The sequence below is a fragment of the Numenius arquata genome, chromosome 10, assembly GCF_964106895.1.
Source record: "Numenius arquata chromosome 10, bNumArq3.hap1.1, whole genome shotgun sequence".
Taxonomy (NCBI): domain Eukaryota; kingdom Metazoa; phylum Chordata; class Aves; order Charadriiformes; family Scolopacidae; genus Numenius; species Numenius arquata.
The window spans coordinates 37,069,033-37,094,885 of NC_133585.1; the positions used below are offsets into that span (position 1 = coordinate 37,069,033).

General features: G+C 41.1%; 1 protein-coding gene across 1 annotated transcript; it reads left to right on the top strand.

Moving 5' to 3' along the window:
• Positions 1-2,960: 2,960 nt before the first annotated feature.
• Positions 2,961-25,630, top strand: QRFPR (pyroglutamylated RFamide peptide receptor). Its single transcript, XM_074155021.1, has 6 exons — positions 2,961-3,300; positions 20,051-20,209; positions 20,828-20,889; positions 21,705-21,940; positions 23,502-23,599; positions 25,227-25,630. Exons 1-6 carry the CDS (start codon positions 2,961-2,963, stop codon positions 25,628-25,630), a joined length of 1,299 nt encoding a protein of 432 aa, XP_074011122.1.
• Positions 25,631-25,853: the final 223 nt, after the last annotated feature.

Consider the following 25,853-nt stretch of genomic DNA (forward strand, 5'->3'; position numbering starts at 1 on the left):
TACTGAAGAGCTGAATGGCAGTGAGGAGAGTCAGAGCAGCCCCACATTGCTTTGCTTTGTGGACTGCAAGAAGCAGCAGGAGCTGGAGGCAACCATGGTGTGCAGGGTAAGTCAGAACACTAGTTGCCTGCCCTGAAAAGTAAGCAACACTTTTCCCTACTTAACAATCATTTGTAGCCCAGGGAAGCAGAGAAGTTATTTGGTAATTTCAGCAGGTTTTAGATGAGGTCACCTTTTATAACTCAGCCCTTTTTACTCCAAATATCATTTTGTTGAGGTCAAGTAACTGGGTAATACGATTACTAGTGATTTGCTGTATCATTTGTATGATGTCCATGCTGTTACTGCTTCAGCCAAGAGGATCAATAATGCTCATAGAGAATGCAAGTTTCTGTAAATTCTACATTTATCTTCTCCATGTGGGTAAATATTCAAGACAAACATTATCTGTAAAATTACCTGCATCATGCCTTTCTTTGCATGCAAAACCCAGCTAAATCTGCAGCAGACAAAATGGCACACGTTCATAGCCTCCAGCTTTGAGATTTGTTTATATTATGTAGATTAACTGTTCAGTCATTTTTCATTTTTAATGCTGTTTGATTACTTGTAATGAGCAATCATAGTAATAAAATAAGGATCAATGCAAAACAAATGTCCATGTTAACCATAAACCCTGATTATTTGCAGTATTTAGGTTAGAGCTTATTCCCATGTTTGTTAAGCTCCTGATACACCGATGCTTTTGCAATGAATAACACAACACTGCAGTCCACAATGACAAAGACTGGCCTTCTCCACATTTAGCTATTCTTTATGTATAATAGAAATGAAATCTGCTGAAATGCATCTGGTTTGTTTGTTAATAGAAGAACTTCTTAATGAGATTTCTGTTATTAACACAATGAGGGGGGGTATGAAGAGGGAAAAGGAGAAAAGATGTATAGGAAAGGGTGTACGTAGAGTACCTGAAGGTGGCTTTAGGCTACACCTGGTGTAGTTAGTGCATAGTCCAAGAGAAGGTGCTTGGAAAATTGAACCCAAAAGAAGTCTGTCTGCACATAAGCTCTGTAGGATCATCACAGGGCTAAAAGAGCGAGCTTTTCTAGCCAACAAGGCAGGCCTGAGAGAACATGAAAGGGGCTGTCTGAATGCCAGGAACTAAGTCAGTCTAATCAGCATTTGCCTTCTAGAACAAGGTTTAGAAAGACTGTCAGAGAGGGAGCCTGATTACATTGGTTTCAAGAGGAAAACACAGGGCCATACTGCACCAGGGAAGGGTGACAGAGCACCTTCACAATGGGATAATAAAGGGCATCTTAATTCTTTGCCACGGAGCTATATCTTAAAAGAGGATTGTCAGCATTTGGAGGACTGGCTTGTGCAGATTGGAGTACGTACATAATAGCGCAGGCTCACGAACTTCTCTCCATTGATTTCCACTTAACACAAATATTTCCTTTAAAAGATGACTTGAAACATCTTTGCTCTTGCTGAGAACATTCATTTTTCTGAGAACTACTTGGTGCTGAGCTCTTCCCTCTCCCATTTTCCTTGGCAAACCAGCAACTTAATACCTAATAAATACACAGCTTTTGCTAGACTTTTCTTCATTCTGTTTTATACTTCCCTGGTACAGGTAAAGACATGTCCCCAGGGCAAGGAGCACCCTTTCTGTAGAAAATCTAATTGGTGATGATGTTTCCTTATGAAACATCTGTCACTGTTGGGAGGGGGAAGTGTTGCCAGAACAGTTTTCAATAGTTACTGCCTTCTCTGGATCATTTTGATAATTTATTATGTGACTAATTAAAACAGGTTACTGCTATTAAATGCATTATCATGCAGTGCACAGAGGGTATACCTGCGCTAAGGAGAAAGCCATACTAGGCAATTTAAAACAGGTTTGAAGACAAATCAATGCATATTTTTAACTTGACCTCTCTGATAGACCTTAACTTATTGACCTTAACTTATTATCCATACCTAAACTGCAGTGGCATTTTCTTGACTACTGTTGCAGCCAGCTAGCTAAGTGCATTTTAGTAGCCTATGTAACCTTACCTAAGTAACCTTGCCAGCTAGGTTGAGTGGCATGGGATTCTGTGAAGCCGCCTCCAGCAAGAACAGTTATACTGCTGGTGAATGTCTGCCTGGGAAAGGAATCTTCAGAAGCCTCCTGGCATTTCAGTGAGCTCAACGGCCAAAAGTTTGGGAAGCTACTTTTCTGTTTGAGCTTTTTTTTTTTCTCTTTGGCTCATCATCACCATGAGAAGGCCTGCAGCAGTGTTGGTGCAGAGAGGGCTGGAAGGGCAGATAAAATCCCCTTGCTGGCTTCTTTGGGACGGGCACGGACCAGCACCAGTGCCACCAGCTGTGCGTGACCTAAGTCTCCCCTTATGCAGGCGGCCACACACCTACTACACAGTCTCTTTTATTCCCCTCTCAGCCTGATCCAAACGTGATGAGAAGCTGGCTGGGCAGTGTCAACTCCCACCTTGGGCACTTCCAGCCTCTGCTGGGGAGACGCTTGTCGTGAAGGTCGGCCAGCCGCCGCAGGGATCCTGAGGGGATGGCGGGGCAGGGCTCTCAGGGGTGCCACGCGCTGCTTCAGCCATTTAACGGTCGTCGCGCTCCACAGCGGCGCGGCTGAGGCGGGCCCGCGCTGCGCGCTGATTGGCTGCCGGTCCCCCCGCCCGGCCGTCGGCAGAGGCTGCGGGCGGTGCCGCCGCCGCGTCGAAGTTTGTCGGCGGGTGGAGCTGGTGGCGTTGCCACTGCCCCGATCCCCTTGTGGGGTTGCTCCCGGCTCTGCGCCCACTCTGCCGCCCGTTCTCCGCGTCGGGTCCGGTCCGCTTACTTCGCCCCCAATCCCGGTAGAGCGGCGGTGCGGGCATGGCGGGGCGCGGGTGGCGGCACCGCTGCTGAGGGGGCTTGAGGGGGGGGTGGGGAGGACGGCCACCATGCGGTCCCTGAACATCACCCCGGAGCAGTTCACGCAGCTCCTGCGGGACAACAACGTGACGCGGGAGCAGTTCATCGCCCTCTACGGGCTGCAGCCGCTGGTGTACATCCCGGAGCTTCCGGGGCGCACCAAGGTAGCCTTCGTCCTCATCTGCGTGCTCATCTTCGCCCTGGCGCTCTTCGGCAACTGCCTGGTGCTCTACGTGGTGACCCGCAGCAAAGCCATGAGGACTGTCACCAACATCTTCATCTGCTCCCTGGCGCTCAGCGACCTCCTCATCGCCTTCTTCTGCGTCCCCTTCACCATGCTGCAGAACATCTCCTCCAACTGGCTCGGCGGTGGGTGCCGGGGCGGGCAGTCCCGGGCCGTTACGGGCTCGGCCGCCGCTGGAGGGAGGCGGGGAGGGGGCGGACGAGACTGTGAGGGACCGCGCTCCCGGCCGCCCATGAGGGGACCCACCGCTCCCTCCCGCCCTCCTGTGAGTGGAGTGTCCCCGCGGTGAGCCCCGAGCAGCCTCGGCCGTCGGGGCCGGTCCTCCGCTGAGAAGGAGGAGGGGGGCTGCCGCCCTCCCTGAAGGCGCAGCGTTATTCCCGCAGAGTAATTCGTGCTTAAACTGTTCGGTGAAAACCTGAAACCTCAGCTCTCCCTGGTCGCGTTCCGGCGTTCGCAGTTCTTCATCGCAGGACAGGGGTACTGTCTCCGGACGTGTAGTTCAGTAACCTCAGCCAGCTGCTTTTCCTCAGGGTTAAATAATGGCCACACCGCTCCTTCAGGTTATGTTAAACCTAGTGCACTTTCATGCACTTTCGTTAGAAGTCGCAGTATGTGTATGAGAAACTGTTATGTTGTGTGGTGCTGATGAGGAAAGTCTTGCGGTGCTTTCCCTTTTTTTTTTTATCTGAGTAATGAAATCTGTCTGGCAAGTGAAATGTCACTCAGTCTTTATTCAGCCTAAGTTCCGCTGACAGCAGTCGACTCCGAGTCAGACCTCTTTAACCTTTTGTGAGGAAAAAGAATGAGTCCTTGGAGAAATAGGAGAATGAGATAACATGCGGAATTTATGTTGAAATGATGCATTGTTTTCAAGAGTTATGTTGTATTCCTGTTGATGTGAAGGACCTTTGGGCAAGTCTCCCTGATGCCTGGAAAGGCTTATTATTTTTTCCTTTTTTATGCATCCCAGTAAGTAGTAGAAGTAACAAAAAAAGTAGTAAAGTAACAAAAAACCAAAGGTGAAGTAGCCCTGAAAATGGTATTTATCTTCCTTTTCTTGGTCTTAAAACAGTCTTTGGCAATTGTAAGTGGAAAAATGAGAGGGATGGTTTTGCAGCAAGTAGCAGACGTCTTGTACAACCACAAATTGAAATATTTCAATATGAACAGAAAAGATGTTGATAAAGTGACACAGTTATATTTCAATTTTTAAGGCTTCTTGTGGTTCTATTGTTGGGAGACAGTGAAGGTTACCTTCAGAACATGGATATTTAATTTCAATACATCCCATGGAGTAGAATGCAGGATGGAAATTGACAGGTCAGAGGAGATTTGAAAAGCATGTGGATAGCTAACCCAGTGAGAAATGGGCTTTATTTTTGTCTGAAACAGAGCAACTTTGTGGGAGAAGGGATGAATACAAAACTCCAGGGGATACTGATAGTAAGGACAACTGGTTTATTTTCTTACAAGCTGTCTTTGGGGAGGTAACTACTGTCTTAAGACAGTACAGATGTTGAACCCCAAAACTAATAAGGATGTGTAAATAAAAATAATGGAATAAATTGATAGCAATACTGCTGTACCTTCCCTTTGACTAGTGGAGTTCCAGGTCTCCTTCCTCAAAGAAGAATACAGTAGAATGTTACTGTTGGCATCAAGAGGTCTCACATAAAGGGGAGAGGACTGAATTGAGTAGTTTTCCCTAAAGATAAGAGGTGTGATTCTCCTCACTTATAAGATCATGGTGTGTCAGCTTGACCACACAGAATCAACTAAAAGTTGGGTGGGATGAAGCCTCCACCTGAGGTGAATTACAGCAGATATGGCACAGGCATGGGGAAAGTATGTATGTTTCCATTTACCTTCTGCTACTGAGCATGCTTGTCAAAAATCTAGAAGTAGTGAGTGTAAAAGGTTGCAACAAATACCTTCAGATACTCAGTAGTTGGATACTTTAAAGTATACTGTTCTGTGGGTTTTGCGGTACTTCTTGTCTACCCTCTTTGCTGTGCTAGAGCATCTTCAGTGCAAGTGGATCCATAGATTGACTTTGAGAGCAGCCTTTACGGTCCTGGTAAGATAATTAGCTTTGACTAACAGAGTACTGGGAAGGCATAATAAGTAACATGATTGATGGGTGTTACCCTTCACTGTTGGGGGGCTGAGTGTGTGTGTGTGTGTGAAGTAAAATTCAGGAAAACAAATGAGATGTAAACTGGTGGTATCCCAAGGGTATCTGATTCCTGAAGCTTACACTCTGAAGCATCAATGGTGATTACGCTTATACTGCAAATCTGACCCTGCCAGTCTGGTAGGAATCTTTTTCTTGCTAGCTGTACTGGTTTAATTTTCCTTCTGCCTTTCATTTTGTACTCTGCAAAAGCTTTTTCTCATCCACTTTAATGCAACATCTCTGAGTAGTGCAAGCTCCAACTCTGTTAAGAAAAAAGTGATTTGACTATATAATATATCCCTGTTGGAAAGAGTGGTGCATCCTGAGACACTTGATGCTAGAAATATCTTTGGGGTTTTGAGCGTTTAGTCACTTTATATCTTGGTTTAGCTGCACTTGCATCATTGAAACAAGCATTTGTACTAGGTGATGTGAACTGAGACGAGTATATTTTGTACTTGTCTTTGATTTGGAACTGGATCCTTATTTCCATGCTTGTATATGTGTTTATGTTTCTTTTCTTCTCCCATTCAAAACCCACAGTAGAATGTGAGAGGCGAGGGGAAAACTGCAAACACTCTAGACTGTAGAGGCAGAACATAAAATCATAAGAACAGCCACAGTTTCACAGTAGCTGTTATCTTTTAAGATGTTATGTGATGCTATCAGAAATGACTAAATACCATTTTAATCCTTCTAAAGCGAAGGATGAAACACTTTCACCTCAAGGGGTTCCAGGTGTGCACAGTTTACAATAGGACTCCAAGGAGAATGTTGGTAGCTGGTGATGCTAGGTAATTCAAATTGTGAATGGTGAATTGGCTTCTGTAATAGGTAGTGTTGTTCAAAATTCTTTAGAAAGAGATTTCTCATGTTGACTGCATTACACTTACCAGAACTTAATTCAGGACAGACATGGGGAAAAACTAAAGTACAGGCTTGACTTTTTCCACAGTATATTCATTAATACATCTTAACCTACATTTTGGCAACTGTGGTTTCAAGAAACTGAATGTGTGCCTCGCTTTGCCTGGTGGTTATGCAGCTGTGCTAGACCTGCTAGCTCTGCATGGGCAGCAGCTGGGAGCAGCACCATATTGACCAAAAACGGGTGAATCAGTCTCACTGTTGATTCTCTGATCTCCTAAGAATCTGTATAGCTGTGTGAAATTGTAATAGTGACAGTATATGATTTAATATCTGAATTTATATTTTGCAACTATAATGGCTGTAATTTCTAGGGAAACTTTTAACAAAAATCCTGCAAGCTAGTCACTCTCTAATGCGGAAGAAAATGAAAATTGTGGCTTTGGCGTAAATGATCACTGGGATCATATTTATTGGTAAGAGCCAGATAAAATGGGAGCTGGAGTAAGGGGTAAATTGAAGCATACAGCAAAGGTAGTCTTGGTGCAGACTGAAGCAGTTGAGGATTTGCTCTCATATGATCATAGGCAGGAGGCAGCAGTAGTGGTGCCATTGTCATACGGATGGCAGCTCTGTTAAAGATCAATTTGGGCATTTGTCTCTGGGCCAAATGTTTATGAGAGTCGCTTTGTTTTCTGACACTGCTTAGCTGAGTAACAGCAATATTTTTACAGAACTACCAGGAGCAACTGAAGAATTGTTTTTAGTACTGTGTAATATAATAGCTGTGGCAAAAGACAAGGGCAAAACATCAGGTGACGGTAGACCTAGCATTGCGCTACATCTTTCTCATGAATTTTGCATTTTACCAGTTAGAATATTTATTCTCAAGGCAGGTGTCAGAGGGTGGCTTTTCCTGTCATTTAGAGAGGAGTGAGTCATCTGAGGCACTACTTGAACATACAGCATTTGAGATGTCCTCGAGTATCTTTTCTGGCCTCCAGCTGCCACTCAGGAGAGGGGATGAGTTACTGTCATATCTAGTGCTCCTTGACATGGCAGTTTCCTCTTCTCTAAAGGCTTGGTTGAAAACCAAGCGGCACCTTACACCCAGTTGAGTATTTAGGGTGCTTTCTGTTCTCTACCAAACATCTTGTATCAAGTGGTGTGTTACCTTACTTATAACTTTTCTGTGTGAGAATGCATAAACATTCCTTACTGAGGGATTAAAATTAAGTCTTAGCAATGAAAATCAATGGGCCTTTTTGTGTCAGATATTCTTGGATACCTCTGTAAAATCTCATTCCTGTTCTTCAGTGAGACATTAGAAACTTCTTCACTCTGAGTTGCTTCTGGAATATTTGATACTGAAGAGTTTCCAAATACTCTCAAACTCTGCTGACATGCTGTTAGGGTTAATACTACAGAGTAAAGCAGTTAATGCTACACCGTGAGAGATCCAGTCATTTGAATCTCCAGTTTTAAAGCTTTTTTTTTTTTTTTTAAACTTTCTAAGTTAAGTTGACTAGACTTGCTGTAAATCAGGTCAGGGACACAAGAGCACTCTTCATTTGTCCCCTGCGGTGTGAGAGGTTACGGCTCAGGATTGATCTGCTTCTGTAAGAGCAGGATGATTTTTGTCGCTCTATCTGTAATGGTGAAAACTTGTCTTGTCCTTCATTCTCCATGTCCTGCTATTGTGTGTTTTGAGGTACTTACTTATGAGTAGGGGCAGGAATAAAATTCTTTATGAAGGTGGTTTGAGAAAGGTGTAGACAGTGAATGCCTCAGTAAAGGAAATAACAAGCTTAGGGATTTTTTATATATAAAATATTGGCAGAGTATTTTGCTTAAAAGCAGGAAAACAATACTGACAAAAGGAAACTTATTCTAATCACATGCTCAGGGAATTTCTTTCTGCAGGTTATGGATGTAATTAATTAGTGTAAATATTAAGCACAATAACTGATGTGAAATATTTGCTGTTGTATTAATTGGGCAAAGAAAGCAAGTTTTAGGAGCAGATAGATTGGACAGCATGTCATATGAGGTGGTGGTGATGTCCTTTTCCTTGGTAAAATATCTGGCAACCTCTGCCTTGCATTGAGTGAACAGGACTGTGTTTGCCATGTCCTGTTTTGTTCCCTGCTAGTGAGTTACCTTTCTCTCTTCAGAAGAGATCTGGATCTTTAACCTCTATCCCTGCCAAAAATGCTCACCTGTACTACTTTCCGTTTATACCACAATTGCAGACAGTGTTTATTGCAGCAGTTTTGTGTTATAGTAGCAGTGCTGTATCACAGCTGTCCTTCATCTTTTCATATTTGTGTTTGTTTTTATTGATTGCTGCATTTTGAAATAAGCTGGTGATCCAAGTTTGCCTGAAGACTGTGGTGCCCATTTCAGTGATTTTTGTAAACCATGGACAGAGAAGCTGTGTGTAAGCCTTGGAGGGAAAGGGGAAGGAGGGTAGACAATGTGGGACACTTTGGTCAGCTAGCCCAAGGTGTGTGGTCCACACTTTAAAATGGCAGGATAGAGGGAACGATGTGGACTCCATCTTGCATCAGTAAATAAATTATTGGTTATTTGGGGTGCATGGTCTAATTGCATGGGCTCATGCCATACCATTTTATCTCAGCTGCTGTAGTCGACCATAAACAGACTTAAACTACCACAGGTCCACTATCAAGTTGTACACTTATGCTTTTTTCTGGGCAGACTTATGTATAATATTCTTTATCCTCTATATAGGGTAACGTGTGAGAGACTTGTGCATCGTGGATGGTAAACTACTAAGGATGTGAAATGCCTGTATACCCAAGAATCAATTTAAAACAATGTATTATCCAACTATGAAAGACCCTTAAGAATATAATCTGTATGATAATGACTGGCTTGTTTTTTGCCCTGAAGTTAAAAAATACAAGAAAGCTTACCTTGTTTGTTTTAAGTGAGTTGGAAAGATCTGGTTTACAAGCTGTGATACAGATTTTAGTGCGAGGGCTTGATCAAAAACGTTTTAACAGAGGAAGAAGGAATTTAACTTTTATCAGAGAATGGTTTTAGGATTTTGCCTTTGTTACCCTAATAAAAGAGAAATAAACTGGTCTTTTAAATGGGTGATGAAATGGCTAAATCATAGTTACATGCTCAACATCTGATAATGAAGGCATGAAGAATTGTTTAAGGGAATACCATTTATATTTACAGCCTTCTGAATGTGTTATCATTGGGGAAACTAATCATTGCTTGTATAATCTATGCAGTTGGCAGCATTGCCTAAGGAATACTTTTGGGAGCCTCTTAGCTTCTTGAAAAAGAGAAGTTATTAGTTATTTTCATTCCCAGTATTCCTCTGTGAATGATTTTCTTTCCCAATTGGAAATGGTCAGCATTAAATACTGCAGTGCTGTCTTCACTGAGAATGTTTTGGAAGTGTTTGCTGAAAGCCTTAGAAACCTGTAGAAAGTCAAACATTTTGATACATGTTTAAGATATTAGATAAAGTATTATTATTATTAAAAATATTTTTTTAAGTCACACATTTCTGTACTGGGGGGATGTAAGTGGATAATAAGCATGCAAAAGAGGTACTTTTTCAGCAAGTCTTTCCAAGAAAAAAATAATATTTTAAATAGCCTTTAGTAAGTCTTTGAAAAATACTAACCAGATTCTTTCTGATTTAGGCATGTTAGATGCCTAAAACTACTTCATAGATTTCAAAAGAACTGAAGCAAAATTCTGTTCTGAAAGATTCAGTGTAGCCACAGCCAAAAAAAAAAGTGAACCAGAATCTGAGCAGTAGAGTATAGTTTTCCTGGTGCCTGGTTTTATCACAAGAAGGCTTCATTGCTGGGATCATATCAGAAAGCTTAATGTACTGGAGTTGTGTTTATGTCTTCATTTGGAAGAATTACATAGGTGTTATGTATTTTGTGCAGTATAAAAACATCCCAGGTGTCTCAAATACCTGGAGTAAATCTTGCCTTGTGTTTTGTATTGGGAAGCAGAAAGTAGCACCCTTTTTCCCCAAGCTCCATCTGTCTAGGGTTTGGCTCATTTAATGTTCATTAATGACCTCAGGTAGCTGCTGTCCACACAAATTCTGGAGTCAGGATCAAGAATTTAAACCAGTTTAAGTGAGAATCCAGTCAGATTTCTCATATGAATCAAACTGAACACTGTTTTCAAAAGTCAGTCAGTGATTGCATTAACCCTGGATTTTTATCATTATATCCTGATTCTGATTTAGGGGCAGGGGGAATGTGTTCTGTTGCGAAAGTGGCTAGTTAACTCAAGGATGGGATGCACATAACCAGGCAACAGAAGAGGAATTTCTGTTTTGAAGTCGCTCTCACTTTTTAATACTGTATATTGTATTTACAGGGTGATCTATCATTGTGAAGCCTGAAGGGAAATCTAATTTGTGTCAATTAACAGTAATACATAGGGAAGCAGAGTAAAAGGAGGTTGTAGAGAGGTGGGTGTTGGCCTCTTCTCCCAAGTGAATAATGGCAGGACCAGAGGAAATGGTCTCAAGTTGCGGCAGGGGAGGTTTAGATTAGATATTAGGAAGACTTGCTTTACTGAGAGAGTGGTCAGGCACTGGAACAGCCTGCCCAGGGAGGTGGTGGAGTCGCCATCCCTGGAGGTATTCAAGAAACGTGTAGACATGGCACTTCAGGGCATGCTCTAGTGCCCGAGATTGTTGGTTTGTGTCTGTTTGTGGCTGGGGTGGGGTGTGGTTGTGGGCGTTTGTTTTGGTTTGGTTTTGGTGTTGGTGTTCTGGGATTTTTTGGGTGGGGTTTTTTGTTTGTTTTTGGTGTTGGTTTTTTTTGTTTGTTTGTTTGTTTTTGTTGGTTGGACTCGATAATCTCAAAGGTCCCATCCAACCAAAAATATTCTGTGATTCTGTGAGTAGTCCATGTAGACTGCTTTTATCTTCTGAGAGTGGGTGACTAGGACCAGGAGCACAAGGATGTGATGTTGCTGTGTCTAGTGGGCTTTAGCTGCACAATCCTGCTGGAACTCTACTTTCTGCCTGCTTTTTTTGCCTGCTTTTCCCCCTGCTTTTATTGCACTTGTCTTCATTGAAAGAAGCGACAAATAACAATTTTGATTTGTTTTCAATGATTTAAAGGCTGTAGAGGTTTAAGATAAAGAATTAGTAATAACAGAACAAGATCGTCATCTTGGGGAAAAAAGGTAATTGATTAAGCTTCTCTTAAATTTTTTCACTTGATACTGAAGGTGCCTTTAGTAATTAATGATTTAAATCATCAGCTAAGAAACATTGTTTTATATAAATTTTAGTGTTGTTTGGAATCTGCACTTCATAGCTATTTTCCTAGAGAAGTGTTGCATCTTTCCAGTTTAATGATTAAATGTGAAGTGTTTGCGTAATTAGAGAGAGTTCTTTTATAAGGTAGGAGACTACTTTTTGATAAGTAAGAGGATATTTTAAATGTATGCATGTATTAAGTTTTTTCCTTAGGGAAACTTACTTAATCACTACTTTCTGATGTAATTTATTTTATGGTTGTTATTTACTCATTATTGTGAAGTTGTTGGATGGAAGTCGCAGCGTGACTGAAGTGCAGGAGGACAGCATTGTTTTCAGCAGTTACCTGTAGGCAGTGAATGTACTGTTCTAATTGATGTATCAGTCAGATTTATTTGAAGCAAGTAGATCTCGTCCTCTATTACCTCATTTTTCTTCACAGATTTGAAGAAGAGTGCATACTTCCCTGCTTCTTAATTCTGTTTCTCACCTTTGAAAGACAAATATCTACAATTGCTTTCTTCCATCTCACAGGCTACTTGTCTCTTCTAATCTGTTTATTACAATTTGGGGTGCTGCTTTCTTGAAAGTTGCTGTAGGTTTATGTTAATGGCTGGTCTATCTTGGGACAACTTTTAAACATTGTTTCTAAAAATATGTCTTAAACCCTCGTTATTTTTTCAGCATTATATCGGTATGTATAGAGCCGGGAAACACTTCACATTCACTTCCTTCCGCTATTGAAATGAAGTGGTCTTTCTTTGGCAAATGTTTCCATTATCCAAATGCTGATTAGCTTAATGACTCCAAAAACACTATAGGGAGTGAGACTTTAAATAATATTGCCTAAAACTCACTTATCTTCAGTGGGCTTTTGTTCTTTTGTATGTTACTCTTCCACTAGTTGTCCTCTTCAGATAGGATCTGAAATCATGCTTTGAACAATATGTAATTTAAAAAGAGGTAAATAACAAAATAAAGCCATTCAGTGCCTTTATGATAAAGATAAAAAGCAAATCCATTCTTCTTTTCAGATTGGTTGGGAGACATGGAACTTCATTGTATTTTTAATCCAATGTTGATTTATTATAGGCGTGTGTATCATGACAAGGACATACTACCTGATACAAATAACTAAAATATCTAGCAGCCATGGTAGTGAACGGAAAGAAGACTTGAATAATACTAGCTGTTAAACCATATTCTCTCGAAACTATGTTCTAAACAGCTACATTTTTATCAGCTTGATCAGAAAGGTGTAAACTAGTATATTCCTTTAAAATCTTCTATTACTCTGTGGTAAGTCTGAACACAAACATATGAAAACTAGCTTGACGTGTTTTTAACGTTTGGCACAGCTGTGTTTTGCCTGTCCCAGTCTTATTTTAATTTCACTATCTAAAGTATGATGTAATAGCATAATTTGCTTTTTGGTTGCCTCTTTTTTTTTCTGCGAAACTTAACATGTCTTGCTTATAGTAAAGATTTACTTTTTTCCTCAGTTTTCCCAGGAGGGATTCTCAACTAACAGACACTTGAGAACGGGGTTGCATCAGTTCCTTCTTGCTGCAGGTGAAGCTTACTTTACACAAAGGGGTTAAAAATTAAGTGAAATGCACATGCATTATTGGATCAGGGACTAGACCTCAGTACCTGTTTCCCTAATAATGAGCATGCAAGTTTGCAGGTATTCTGTTGTGGTTTTTTTTCTGGCTGTGAAAATTTATAAGTGTTCTTGTGAGATGGTCCATTTCAGAGGAACGTCCTGAAGGTGGGTTCCTAATGGTGAGGCTTTCTTCTCAAGGTTGGAAAGCCCGGATTCCAGGCCCCCTTTTCCACAATTCCCTTGTTCAGTGATTACAGTATTCAAACAATTAAAGGGAAGAAAGAAGAGATAGATGCGTCATCTGTGTTTTGGGAAGACCTAGATCTAGTAAAACCTACCTTGCCTGTTAAATCAAGTCTCACAAGCAAGGTTATGTTTAGTGTCCAGAATACTGTGTCCAGTTTTGGACCCACAGTATTAAAAAATATATTGATATACTGGTAAGAGTTCAGCAGAGGGACACCCAGATGTCGGGAGTGGGAGCAGCTGTCCTAGATGGGCAGAAGGGAACGGAGCTTGTTCAGCCTGGAGAAGGGACAGTTTTGGGGCAATCTAGTAACATTTTGAATGCATTCAAGGAGGTTATTGAGAAGATGGACCCAGGCTCTTCGCAGCAGTGCATGGCAGGAGGATGAGAGGCAAAAGGCTTCAAGTGAAACAAGAAAGTCAGACAGGATTTAATAGGAGGAATCTTTTTCCCATGTGAGGTCGGTAAAGCAGAGGAAGAGGCTGACCCAGGGAAGGCTGTGCTGTCTTCAGCCTTGGAGATTTTCAAGATCTGAATCCTCTGGGCTGCATCTGGCTTGATGTGGCTTGATTGCTGATCCTGCTGTGAGCCATGAGGTCAGATTAGAGACGTCCTGAGTTTGTTTCCAACCAGCATTATTTTGTGTCTCTCCTGTTCTCTTCTGTGCTTGTCAAGACTGACTGAGACAACTCTGTGAGGCTGTGCTGGGAACCTGTAGCCTGGAAGCGTTTGAAGGAACAGCACGGTAGAATCAACACTTTGGAGATTAGGCAGCTGGATTCCAAAGAATAAAATGACAGTTGGACTTTCATAAAGGACTTCTGAAATTCTTTCAGTAATCTGATTCCAACTCAACAACAACAAGTTTTCTGTTGGAAAGAATGTGATTTAGGGCTTGTGGACTTGGAGTTGATGTTTTGAAAAGATCTACTGAAGAGTTAATCTTCATATAGGTGTTCTGTTTCAGAACATCCCTGGAATAACCAGTGTGGTCACTCTGAGCTTTTTAATATTCTGAAATAATAGTTTCAGGAGGTCTTTTTCCTTTTTCTCTTCACCACCCCAGCCCAACTGTCACCATTCAGAAATAGTTACGTTATTTAATAATAAATGATTCTCATTTTCCATGTGTACAAAAGTTGACAGTGTTTGTAGTTTGAAAACATAGGCTATATAATTTACAGTGTTAAAAGACCTGGAGAAAGTCTTCAGTAATTATCTAAGATGGTATATATTTATAAATAAAATAATGAAAGCTTTAAAAACTAAGAACAGGCTTTATGTGGAAAACTTTCCCTATTCTGTCAAGTACAATGACCCCTGGTATCTCAGGATTGGATCCCATTCAAATACATTAACGATGGTGGAGCTGGATCTCAAATCTTTTGACATCAGATTTCCATTGAAGTTGATGACTTTTCATTTGGCCATGACGTTGGAAACAATGTATTTCTTTCTTTTTTCCCCCAAACACACCAGTTTCAAACACTCATGTAAAGAAGGGTCCATCTCCTTGCTAAACAGTCGCTTAGCCTTGGTGAAGTTTTGCATTTGAAATACCAGGGTGCTTCATGATTTCAGAAGACAGGAAGTGTTTGTATAGTGACAATTCAGGGCAAGCAATCAACCCTGAAGTGATCTGGTAATGGTAATACAAGCTGATAGTCAGAGACCCTGGGCTTGGTGGCATGAAAAGCTTCAGAGAGGTTGAAATACTGTTCTATTTTTACTATTGATATATAGAGGCTTTTTGAGTAGCTTTTAGCTCTGTTTTTTGGAAAATTTTGTCTTATTTCTTGGTTATAAGAACATCTGTGGCTGTTTTGCTTTTGCCACAGAGGTTCGTTCCACCAAGGAACCTAATGTGTGCTATGTAGCTCAGAGGAGGTGTTTCTGTTCTACCCAACAGTGTCTAATGAAAATATCCTGCTGTTTCACATTTCTGGAAGTGCTACTGTCTGTCCTCATTCAGCTCAGTAGGATTGATCTGTAGATGTTATACAGATTCTTCCTTTTATGGCCTTTTTAACAGTTACTTATATATAGCTTAGGTGATCACTTATTCTGCAATTGTCTTCAAAAAGACGAAATAAGGAGTTTCTGCAGACCCCCTTGTCTCCTGGGGGTTCAGCTAAAAGGCATAGGGGTAGTCTGTGCTCTTTGACAGTGTAGTTATTGGGAAGAAAATGAGAAGGTATCAGTAAAAGGCAATGAAAATCTGGGAATTACTGTCTGATGAATTCAGGTATTCTGTTTGTATAGTTGGGCACAAGCTGTAAATTTCACCAGACTCGCATAACTTCAGTGAAAGTTGCTGTCTCATTTTGTTACTTAAGTACAGTAATAGAGTGATACTACTTTGCTTCCTAAGAATACCCTTGAATGCTGGGACTTCAGTGAAGGAATAGCGCGTTACAGGAAAGCCTCTATAGTGGAGCATAGTTCAAGTGGACTTAATTTAACTCTGACTTTTTTCAAACTGTAAGAACCAGCATATGGTGAAAGAGGGTTGGTGTGTTTTTGCCACAGCTCCAACACTCAAAATCCTTTCTTTAGTGAATCAGGAACTTAAATATTTCTTTCATGTACAAATTTTGCTTTTCTATTCATGTTATTTGTATCAGGAGTCACTTCTACCTTAGCGAAGAAAAGCCTTGAAACTAATAGTGGAAACTCTCCTTTTGATTCAAAGGAATAGGATTTGGCTGAAGGTGATTTTATCTCTGCTTTTACTCACTGCAGTAAGCCAGAGATTGTGTGCCATAGCCTCTTTGTTTGCAAAGAAGGTATGATTTGAGCTTGCCTTTGGTCATCTCGCTACAGAAGTTTCAGCACGCTGGTTGAAGAACTATGAATTTGACTGAGTGGGTCCGGTGCTTATATATGTAGCACATACTGTATTGGGTGTAGTGAGAAACCGATGAGATACTGAGTTGATGAGATATTGGCTGTGTTTCACGAGGGGTTTACTTTGTGTGTACTGAAGCCAAGGAAGAAGTGGGGGGGATTTTATTGTATAAATTGTAGTTGATGCCAGATGTCAAGATGTCTTGCCTTGCCCTTTCTGACATCATGGCAAAATACTAGATGAGAAACAGACATGCAGCCCAGTGTGTCTTCTTCCATGCCGTTCCTACTGACCATGGTAAGATTTCATTCAAGTAGCTTGAAATTGGGCTGCATTGTATATTTTCAGTCTGTTTTAAGCCAGGTCTGCATGCATGTTCATGGTGTTGCTGGTGTTGAATGGGTACTTGAAAGGTACTTGACATCCATCCTTTGCCCATTGTCCTTCCCTTTTTAGAGCCACAGAAAAAGTGATTTTTGGGGTAGCTATAATCAATAAGCCCAGTAGCAAACCTGTTCCTTCTTGTAGGGTACAGTGGCTTTTAGCCTGGCCTAGCAAACAGAAGTTTCCCTGTTCCTTGTTCCTTCCATAGAGGGCAGGTTTAAGTTTTGATAGTTTACTGAATCAGAATCAGAATCGTAGTAGTGGTTGGAAGGGACCTCAGAGATCATCGAGTCCAACCAACAGGTAAAAAAAAAAAAAAACAAACACCACAAACAAAACCACCACCCACCACCTGAACACACAACAACAACAACCAAACCAAAAACCATCACCCACCCACACAGCACCCCACCACAAACCAGTAATCTTGGACACTAGAGCATGCCCTGAAGAACCATGTCTACACGTTTCTTAAATACCTCCAGGGATGGTGACTCCACCACCTCCCTGGGCAGCCCATTCCAATGCCTGATAACCCTTTCAGTAAAGAAATGTTTCCTAATATCCAACCTGAACTTCCCCTGGCGCAACTTGAAGCCATTACCCCTTGTCCTATCATCTGTGACTTGGGAGAAGAGACCGACCCCCGTCTCTCTACAGCCTCCTTTCAGGTACTTGTACAGAACAATAAGGTCTCCCCTCAGTCTCCTCTTCCCCAGACTGAACAACCCCAGCTCCCTCAGCCTCTCCTCGTAAGACTTGTGCTCCAGACCCCTCACCAGCTTCGTTGCCCTTCTCTGGACCCGCTCCAGCACCTCAATGTCCCTCTTGTGGTAGGGGGCCCAAAACTGGACACAGTACTCGAGGTGGGGTCTCACCAGTGCCGAGTACAGGGGGACGATCACCTCTCGGTCCCTACTTGCCACACTGTTCTTGATACAGGCCAGGATGCTGTTGGCCTTCTTAGCCACCTGGGCACACTGCCGGCTTATGTTCAGCCGACAGTCGACCAACACCCCCAGGTCCTTTTCTGCCAGGCAGCTCTCCAGCCACTCTGCCCCCAGCCTATAGCGCTGCCTGGGGTTGTTGTGACCGAAGTGCAGGACCTGGCACTTGGCCTTGTTAAACCTCATCCCGTTGGTCTCGGCCCATCGATCCAGCCTGTCGAGATCTCTCTGCAGAGCCTCTCTACCCTCCAGCAGATCAACACTGCCACCCAGCTTGGTGTCGTCTGCGAACTTACTGAGGGTGCACTCGATCCCCTCGTCCAGATCATTGATAAAGATGTTGAAGAGAATTGGCCCCAGTACCGAGCCCTGCGGGACACCACTCGTGACTGGACGCCAGCTGGATTTAACTCCATTCACCACCACTCTCTGGGTCCGGCCCTCCAGCCAGTTTTTAACCCAGCAGAGGGTATTCCCATCCAAGCCATGGGCAGCCAGTTTCTCCAGGAGGATACTGTGGGAGACTGTATCAAAGGCTTTGCTGAAGTCCAGATAAACAACGTCCACTGCCTTTCCTTCATCCAGCAAGCGGATCACTTTGTCATAGAAGGAGATCAGGTTTGTCAAGCAGGACCTGCCCCTCGTGAACCCGTGCTGGCTGGGCCAGATCGCATGGGTGTCCCTCATGCGTTGCATGATGGCTCCCAGGATGATCTGCTCCATGATCTTCCCAGGCACCGAGGTCAGACTGACGGGCCTGTAGTTCTCTGGATCATCCTTCCGGCCCTTCTTGTGGATGGGCATCACATTTGCCAGACGCCAGTCGGCCGGGACCTCCCCAGTTTGCCAGGACTGCTGGTAAATGATGGAGAGTGGCTCCGCAAGCACTTCTGCCAGTTCCCTCAGTACCCTCGGGTGGATCTCATCTGGTCCCATAGACTTGTTTGCATCTAGGTGTTGGAGCAGGTCCCTCACCACCTCCCTTTGAATTGCAGGGGCTTCACTCTGCTCCCCGCCCCTGCCTGCTAGTTCAGGGGTCTGGATATTTAGGGAACCCCCTATCCTACTACTAAAGACAGGGGCAAAGAAGGCATTTAGGACTTCAGCCTTCTCCTCATCTTTGGTTACTATGTTACCTCCCTTATCCAGTAGAGGATGGAGGTTCTCCCGAGATCTCTTCTTGCTATTGATATATTTATAGAAATTCTTTTTATTGTTTTTAACATCCAAAGCCAGGTTGAGTTCTAGTTGGGCTTTGGCCTTCCTAATCTTTTCCCTACATAACTTTGCTATACCTTTGTAATCTTCCTGCGTGGCCTGCCCCTTTTTCCAAAGGTCATAAATTCTCCTTTTTTCTCTAAGCTGTGACCCTATCTCTTTACTGTTTGTTTTCTTTCTGTTTTCCATGCTTTTATTGCTTAAGGTGTATGCAGTGTTTTAAAGCTTGACTTACAATTGGATCAGATATTCCTTTGGCTATTTTGAGTCTATGGATTATATATGGATAAAGTATAATTAATGATCAAGGGGAAATAACCCCAGCTGTTGCTGAAACTAATAGCTGATACTGAACTGTAAGAATGTGAGGGAACTGTGAGAATGCGGGCATACAAAATTGTCTTGAGGTCAGGAATACGGTCAGGAAATGAGTAAATGAGAAATAGGTTAGGAAAGGTGTTAACATAAGGTTCTTGAGAGAGTAATTTACACCAGAGTTTCTAAGATGGTTTGGGACTTGAGGATGAGTAATGGAGAATGACTGACTGGTGAAGAATTGAATATGTACTTTTGGGAAGCTATAGCAGCAATGAAATCTGAAGATTTGCACTAGCTGTGCATAAGTGCTCACAGTGGGAACCTATGCAACTGAAAATGCAGTCAGGAAATTGCAACTAATTTGGACAGTGTCATTAATGTAATGTGTTAATCGAGAAAGAGGGATACTTGGACAATGTAAAGATGATGAAGAGGTTTAATTTCTCCTCTTATGTTACACCTCTTAGAGGACTCTCCTATATATATCACTTGGCAGAATGATGCATTAAGTACCAAAGTATACAAATAGAGTGGTATTTAAATGAGCAAAATGAATGTATTCGCAAGAGCAGAAAAGGTAAATTTTTAAACAGGTAATACTAGAACCTTCATAAAACTGGAAAGTAATCTGCCAAGATAAAATGATAATAAATATCCCTGTAACTTGGCACATTTGAAAACAGATGATGGAAGATTCGGTCACAAGTGACCATAGGAATACGTCTCAGACTGATACAGAGTAAGCAAATATGTCCTTAGAAGTCTTGGTTTTGCAAATGTAGTGTGTACAATGGAAGAATGACTGTTGAAACCTGCATTTGACGAAGAGCTTAAATAGCTGACTTACTCTTGGCTTTTTAACAGTTAAACTTGTATTAGTCTGTTCTTTTGGCACAATAGTACTTCAGTAATGAAGTCTGGTATTAGTAACTTTTTCAAGAACTGCAACAGTTGCGTACCTTACTTTCTGACTATTGCAGGTGCCTTCGCTTGCAAGATGGTACCATTTGTTCAATCCACTGCTATTGTAACTGAAATTCTTACAATGACCTGCATTGCTGTGGAGAGACACCAGGGAATTGTGCATCCACTAAAAATGAAATGGCAGTACACCAATAAAAGAGCTTTCACGATGCTTGGTAAGATTTTAGGCATCTCCAGTAATCGTGCATATAGAGAAATAATCTTCTGTGTAGATGTCATGACAGAACAGAGGGTACTGATATGACCAGTAATTCAGAGGTGGAGTTAATGATAAGTCTGATAACATTTATAAAATAGTTCAAGGGTAGTGCCTGTACATATAGTAATTACTAGCCAAACCCCTGAAAATAAACTTAGAATCTGAAGTCAAAGGTTTACTTAACCAAGACTCCGATAAACCTTTGGCATTTCCTTTTTTTTTTTTTTTTTTTTGAGAGGTCGGAAATGTGCAATCATTGCTAAAGCAATGTCACAGCTGTAAATGGTCCTTCCATTGTAATTCAAGGAGAACATACATAATGGTAGTCCTGAAAATTAATTGTCTTTACATTAAATAGCAATGAAAGAAGTTAGTTTGAGAAAGAAAACCGATAGCAAAAGAGCATGCTGTTACTGTTGTGAATGTTGACTGATGTATGCCTCGTATAGAAAATTTTGTTCTTTATTTAAATTGTCTACTTTGCCTGACTTTTGAAGATGAAGCTGTTAAACTGTTCATACCAAAACTTATGCTGATTGTTGTACAAAGTATTAAAAAATGTGTTTGTTTACAGGCATAGTCTGGTTGCTGGCAGTTATTGTTGGGTCACCTATGTGGCATGTGCAACGGCTTGAGGTATGTTAGGTGAAATGGGAATTTATATTTTAGTATTTATACATTCAGTCCTTGCTGGATCTTTTTGTACATTTAGCAATGAAATTGAATAAACTCCTAAGAAATGAGAGTGGGATAAGAGAAGTGGAGATTTTGGTCTGTGTGCCAGCTAAGGATTAGGACTTGGGTGCACTGGAAGAAGGACTACCAGCAGGTACTAGTCATGTCTACCCTCCCCAGTTATGTCAAACACCATTAATTACATCTATGGCTTCCACTATGGCTTCCTTTTGTTTTATAGGTGCACTGGTACACAGCAGTGCAGAGTTTAGATTACTGTTGCAGGATGACATAGTGTTCTCTGAGATTTGGAAGAGCTGTGCCTACTTTAAAATGTAATTAGCTGACCATTATAGTTTAAGGAGTTACCATACACTTTTGAAGGAAAAAAAAGGCTTGTCAGAATCTGCTGCTTGTGAGTCTGAATGTTAACAAATCTTTTTTTTTTTTTTTTTAAGTGACAAATATGTGAGGCTTCTATACACCCATCTTTACTTGCAAAATGAGTAGCCAAGGTCGTCTTTGAAAATCCTCAGTAAAAAAAAAAAAAAGTTTTGAGGAGGAGCGCAAATTAGGGTCTCTCCTGACCTTTCTTTGTCAACATGGATTGACCCAACACTTGATGTGGAAAAGTGCTCAGAAGAACTTTGTCACTTTGAAAAGTCTCTCTGTTGAATTTTGGTTGTTGTGTTAAAAGCAAGGAATATTTGAATGTGCTTGTTTTTTACACTTGGGGTAAACACTGTAGTGACTCATCTCCTTTACACTTGTTACAGGTTAAATATGACTTTCTATATGAAAAAGTGTTTGTTTGTTGCTTGGAAGAATGGGCCAGTCCAACTTATCAGAAGATATATACGACCTTTATTCTTGTTATACTCTTCCTTCTGCCACTGATGTTGATGCTTTTTTTGTACACTAAAATTGGCTATGAACTCTGGATTAAGAAACGAGTGGGAGATGCTTCAGTTCTTCAAACCATTCATGGGAGTGAAATGTCTAAAATATCAAGGTTTGTAAAGTAAAATACAGTTGGAACTTTGACTTCTAGAAGTGCTTTATTTTCCTGACCAAACCAGTGCAAAATAAATAAATAAATCTGTCTTATCTGTTGGGAAGTCTGCAAGCATAGCCCAGATTTTTAAAGCTAGCTAGTTATTATTTAACAATTAGATACCCAATTTAAGGCAACTCAAACAGATTGTTTTCTTCAAAGTATAGTGTAGCCACACCTTAGAAGTCAAGCTCTTTCAATAAATCTCATATTATACATTGTGAAATGCTTGTTTTTAAAAGCTGTAGGCCATGAGTTAGAAGATGAGTTGGGAAAAATGCTGCTAGGTTATTTCCATTTGTTCTATGGAAAGGTGTTTATATAATTCATAGACTGTGGACACTGCTTTATGATCCTATTATAAGTTGAACTGGTTTATGGGAAAAAATCAGAATTAATAAAAAAACTACTTTGCAGTTTAACTTGATAGAGCTTCCAAAGAATTTTGAATGTTCTCAGATGTGTTTGTGTGAGACTATCCAGACGGTAATGTTCTATCTGAAAAGTTATGAAAATCAATAATTATCAACTTTGCTATTTAGCACTAAATATGGGCTACCCTTAATATTGCCCCATTTGACAAATTGATCTGCTGCCTGATGTGCTATAAGCCTCTAACAGTTTTGCTGATTGAGGAGAGTATCACCTGAAGTATCGACTGTAAGGAGAATACTGGCAAGCAGCTTTAAGGTAAATAATTCCTTAGATATATATCTAACAAAGTGCCTAAGGAGATCCTTGTAAGCCAAAACTGAAAGTGGGTGCAGTCTCACAGGAGTTAAGGTGACGTGTAATCTTCAGGCTGCTCCTCATCTTATTTTCACACAGTGGGGAGAACATCCTGTAAGTGCTACCAGTGAAGTGCTATGTCTTTAGCTCAAGTGAGAGATTCATCATGGGATTTATCAATGTAGTTGTATATCAGTTTGGGGATGACAATAAATTCATATGCACCTTGAGTTTGTGAGATACTACAGTGGAGGCAGGGAATGTGTTTCTTGCTCTTATTCCAGCACTTCACCTACTAGCAAAGGTTGAATGTTGCAGGTGTAGTTTCACTTACTGTCAAATTCTTTGTGTAATCAGTTGCTGCAGGTGTGGTCAGTACACCCAGATATAGGAAGGGACTCTCATTTTTTGAGCTGTTGATGGAATTTCATGTGTAGTGTGGGGTTTGGTTTTCTTATTTTTTTCCCTCCTATTTCTTACTATTGGAACTCCATCTGCTTCAATAAAGTAAAAATGCCTTGCAAGATATGCTAATGTCATAGCTTGCTGCAGCTGCAAAGTTCATTGCTTTACCTAAAGAAAGAAATAAAAGGTGTTGATTAATTGATATACTACATTTATATGATGCTGCATTTTTTGTTTCAAAGGGAATTGTGTACTTCTGAGCATTCTTCCAGGCTTTGTTTGCATCTGCAACCATCAGACCACATTTACAGATCTCACTTGAAGAGACACATCTCACCAGTCAATTCTTAGTGATTCAGCATGGAATGTCTTGATGCAATTTCAGGAAGAAGAAGCGAGCAATTGTTATGATGGTGACAGTGGTGTTTCTCTTTGCAGTCTGTTGGGCCCCTTTCCATGTGATTCACATGATGATAGAATACAGTGAGTATCTGCCATGTGTTATACAATAAAACCTTTCTTAGGTTGGCTGGTTTTTTTTGATAATGGAACCACAGGTTGTGAAAAGCTAGTGCTGCTGCAGCATTCAGCTATAGAATACCTTCTGCTAGTGAAGGGTAATGTGCTTATAAATCCTGGATCAATGTCTTGTAATAGGGATACATAGCCAACAACAGATGAATTACTCTGAAGTCTGAGTGATAGATCTGCAGTGCTCACGGAAAATGAGTACATTTCAAAAAACCTCTTTTCAGATGTAGTGTTTGGGAAATACCTTATATCTGTGATATACTTGTGTGTCAGCCAGATCTCTTCTTCACTGCCGTTGTGTATAAGAAAAAGATAATCTTTGTGTCTTGCTGTAGACCCTGCTGAACTTTGTTGCAGGGTGTGTGGGAGGGAACCCAAGTTCTCTATCAGCTCTTTTAGAATGTAAGCCCTTTAGAAAGGAGATTGTCATTGCTTCACAATTTGTATAGCACACAATCTGGTCCTGAAAAGGAGGTTTGCTAGGCCTCACAAGACTCAAGAAAAAGCAAGACTTTGCTATTAGGATGGTGAGCATATATCTGTAGATTCTTTTTCTTTCTGTGTCTGTCATGCTACCCTTATTTGCTGAAAAGTCAGAAGTACCTGACTGGAAGGTAAAAGTTATTTCTGAGTATAAAACCTCTTGAACAAGTAACTTTTAAATTCAAATTTAATTCTAATTTACTGTGTGAAGACTTCTATTTGCATCCACTTAAGTTGTCATACTGCTTTGAGTTAAACTGCTATGAAGTATTTATCCCTTCACTTGCCTGGGTTTTAATGAGTTAGACATATTGGAAATATGAATACTGGACATCATAATGATAATACCCAATGAATCCAGTTGAATGAATTATATTTATGCCTGGGCAGAATCAGAAGTGCAGAAGCTGTAACTATTAAAATTGTCTAGGTTGTCCCACGTTAAGGTTGCCAATAACTCCTCATGAACCGTTTGCTCTCCTTTTCATTGCTAATTTCGGGAATTATTTCAGTTGCTACAAGCCCTTTATTTTACTTGCCGTGTAAACCTTTAGCTCTTATCCGAAGTTTGGTTGATGAGTATTTGAATTCAAGGAATTCAGTCCTCTGTGATCTCAATGATTAAAGAGTGAGAGATGTAGGAAGATACATTTTTACCTCCGTGAGGTGATCTGTGTCAGCACAGAGAAAGAAGCCGTGTGTGGTAGGTGACAAGGCAGGGATTGGTGTTAAAGTACTTACACATTTGACATGAACATGAAACTCAGAGCCAGAAGAACAACTTGAATAAACAAGGCCTGTACTTTGCAGACTGGAAGCTTTCTGTCACTGGGCCAACAGGCAAATTTTTCGGCTCATAAATCGCCTCTTTCAGGTGACTCTGTCCTTACTTACATGTACACAAAGCAGGGGCAGTGTGGTAGATCTTGGTCTTTCCTTGCTGATGGAAACCCTGTTGCTAATATTAAGAACCTCCAGCATGATCTTTTGTTCATTTTAAACAAAAGCTTCTAATGCCAGACTGGATATAAATAGGCTAAGTAGTAGGCATTTATGCTATTTTGCACTTACAGCATACTTCATTTTTCCTTTCCAGGTAATTTTGAAAAGGAGTATGATGATGTGACAGTCAAAATGATCTTTGCAATTGTCCAGATTATAGGATTCTTCAATTCCATTTGCAACCCTATTGTGTATGCTTTCATGAATGAAAACTTCAAGAAAAATTTTTTGTCTGCCATCTGCTTCTGCATTGTCAAAGAAAACACATCACCAACCAGGCAACTTGGGAACTCGGGGATTACTATGAGGCGGCAAAAGGCAAGTGTTTCTCAAAGAGATCCCATTGACTCGGACGAAGCCAGGAGGGAGGCGTTCAGTGATGGCAACATTGAAGTCAAGTTCTGCGATCAGCCAGCTTCAAAACGGAATTTGAAAAGGCACCTTGCCTTACTCAGCTCTGAGCTTACTGTGCATTCTGCATTAGGAAATGGACAGTAGCCTCACAAAGGTTTTGAGAATGAGGAAAACATTCTCTTTATATGATAACGTTGAATAAGCCATTTAAAATAGTTTTCTACTTTGCATGCTGAAATGAAGGTAAAACATTTTGTGGATTATTATAATGTTGGAATAATGGTTGAGAAAATGTAATATATTTTGTTAAGGATGAGGAGTAAAACTTTGGAGAACAATATTACTGCATGATTTCCAGGGGAAAAAA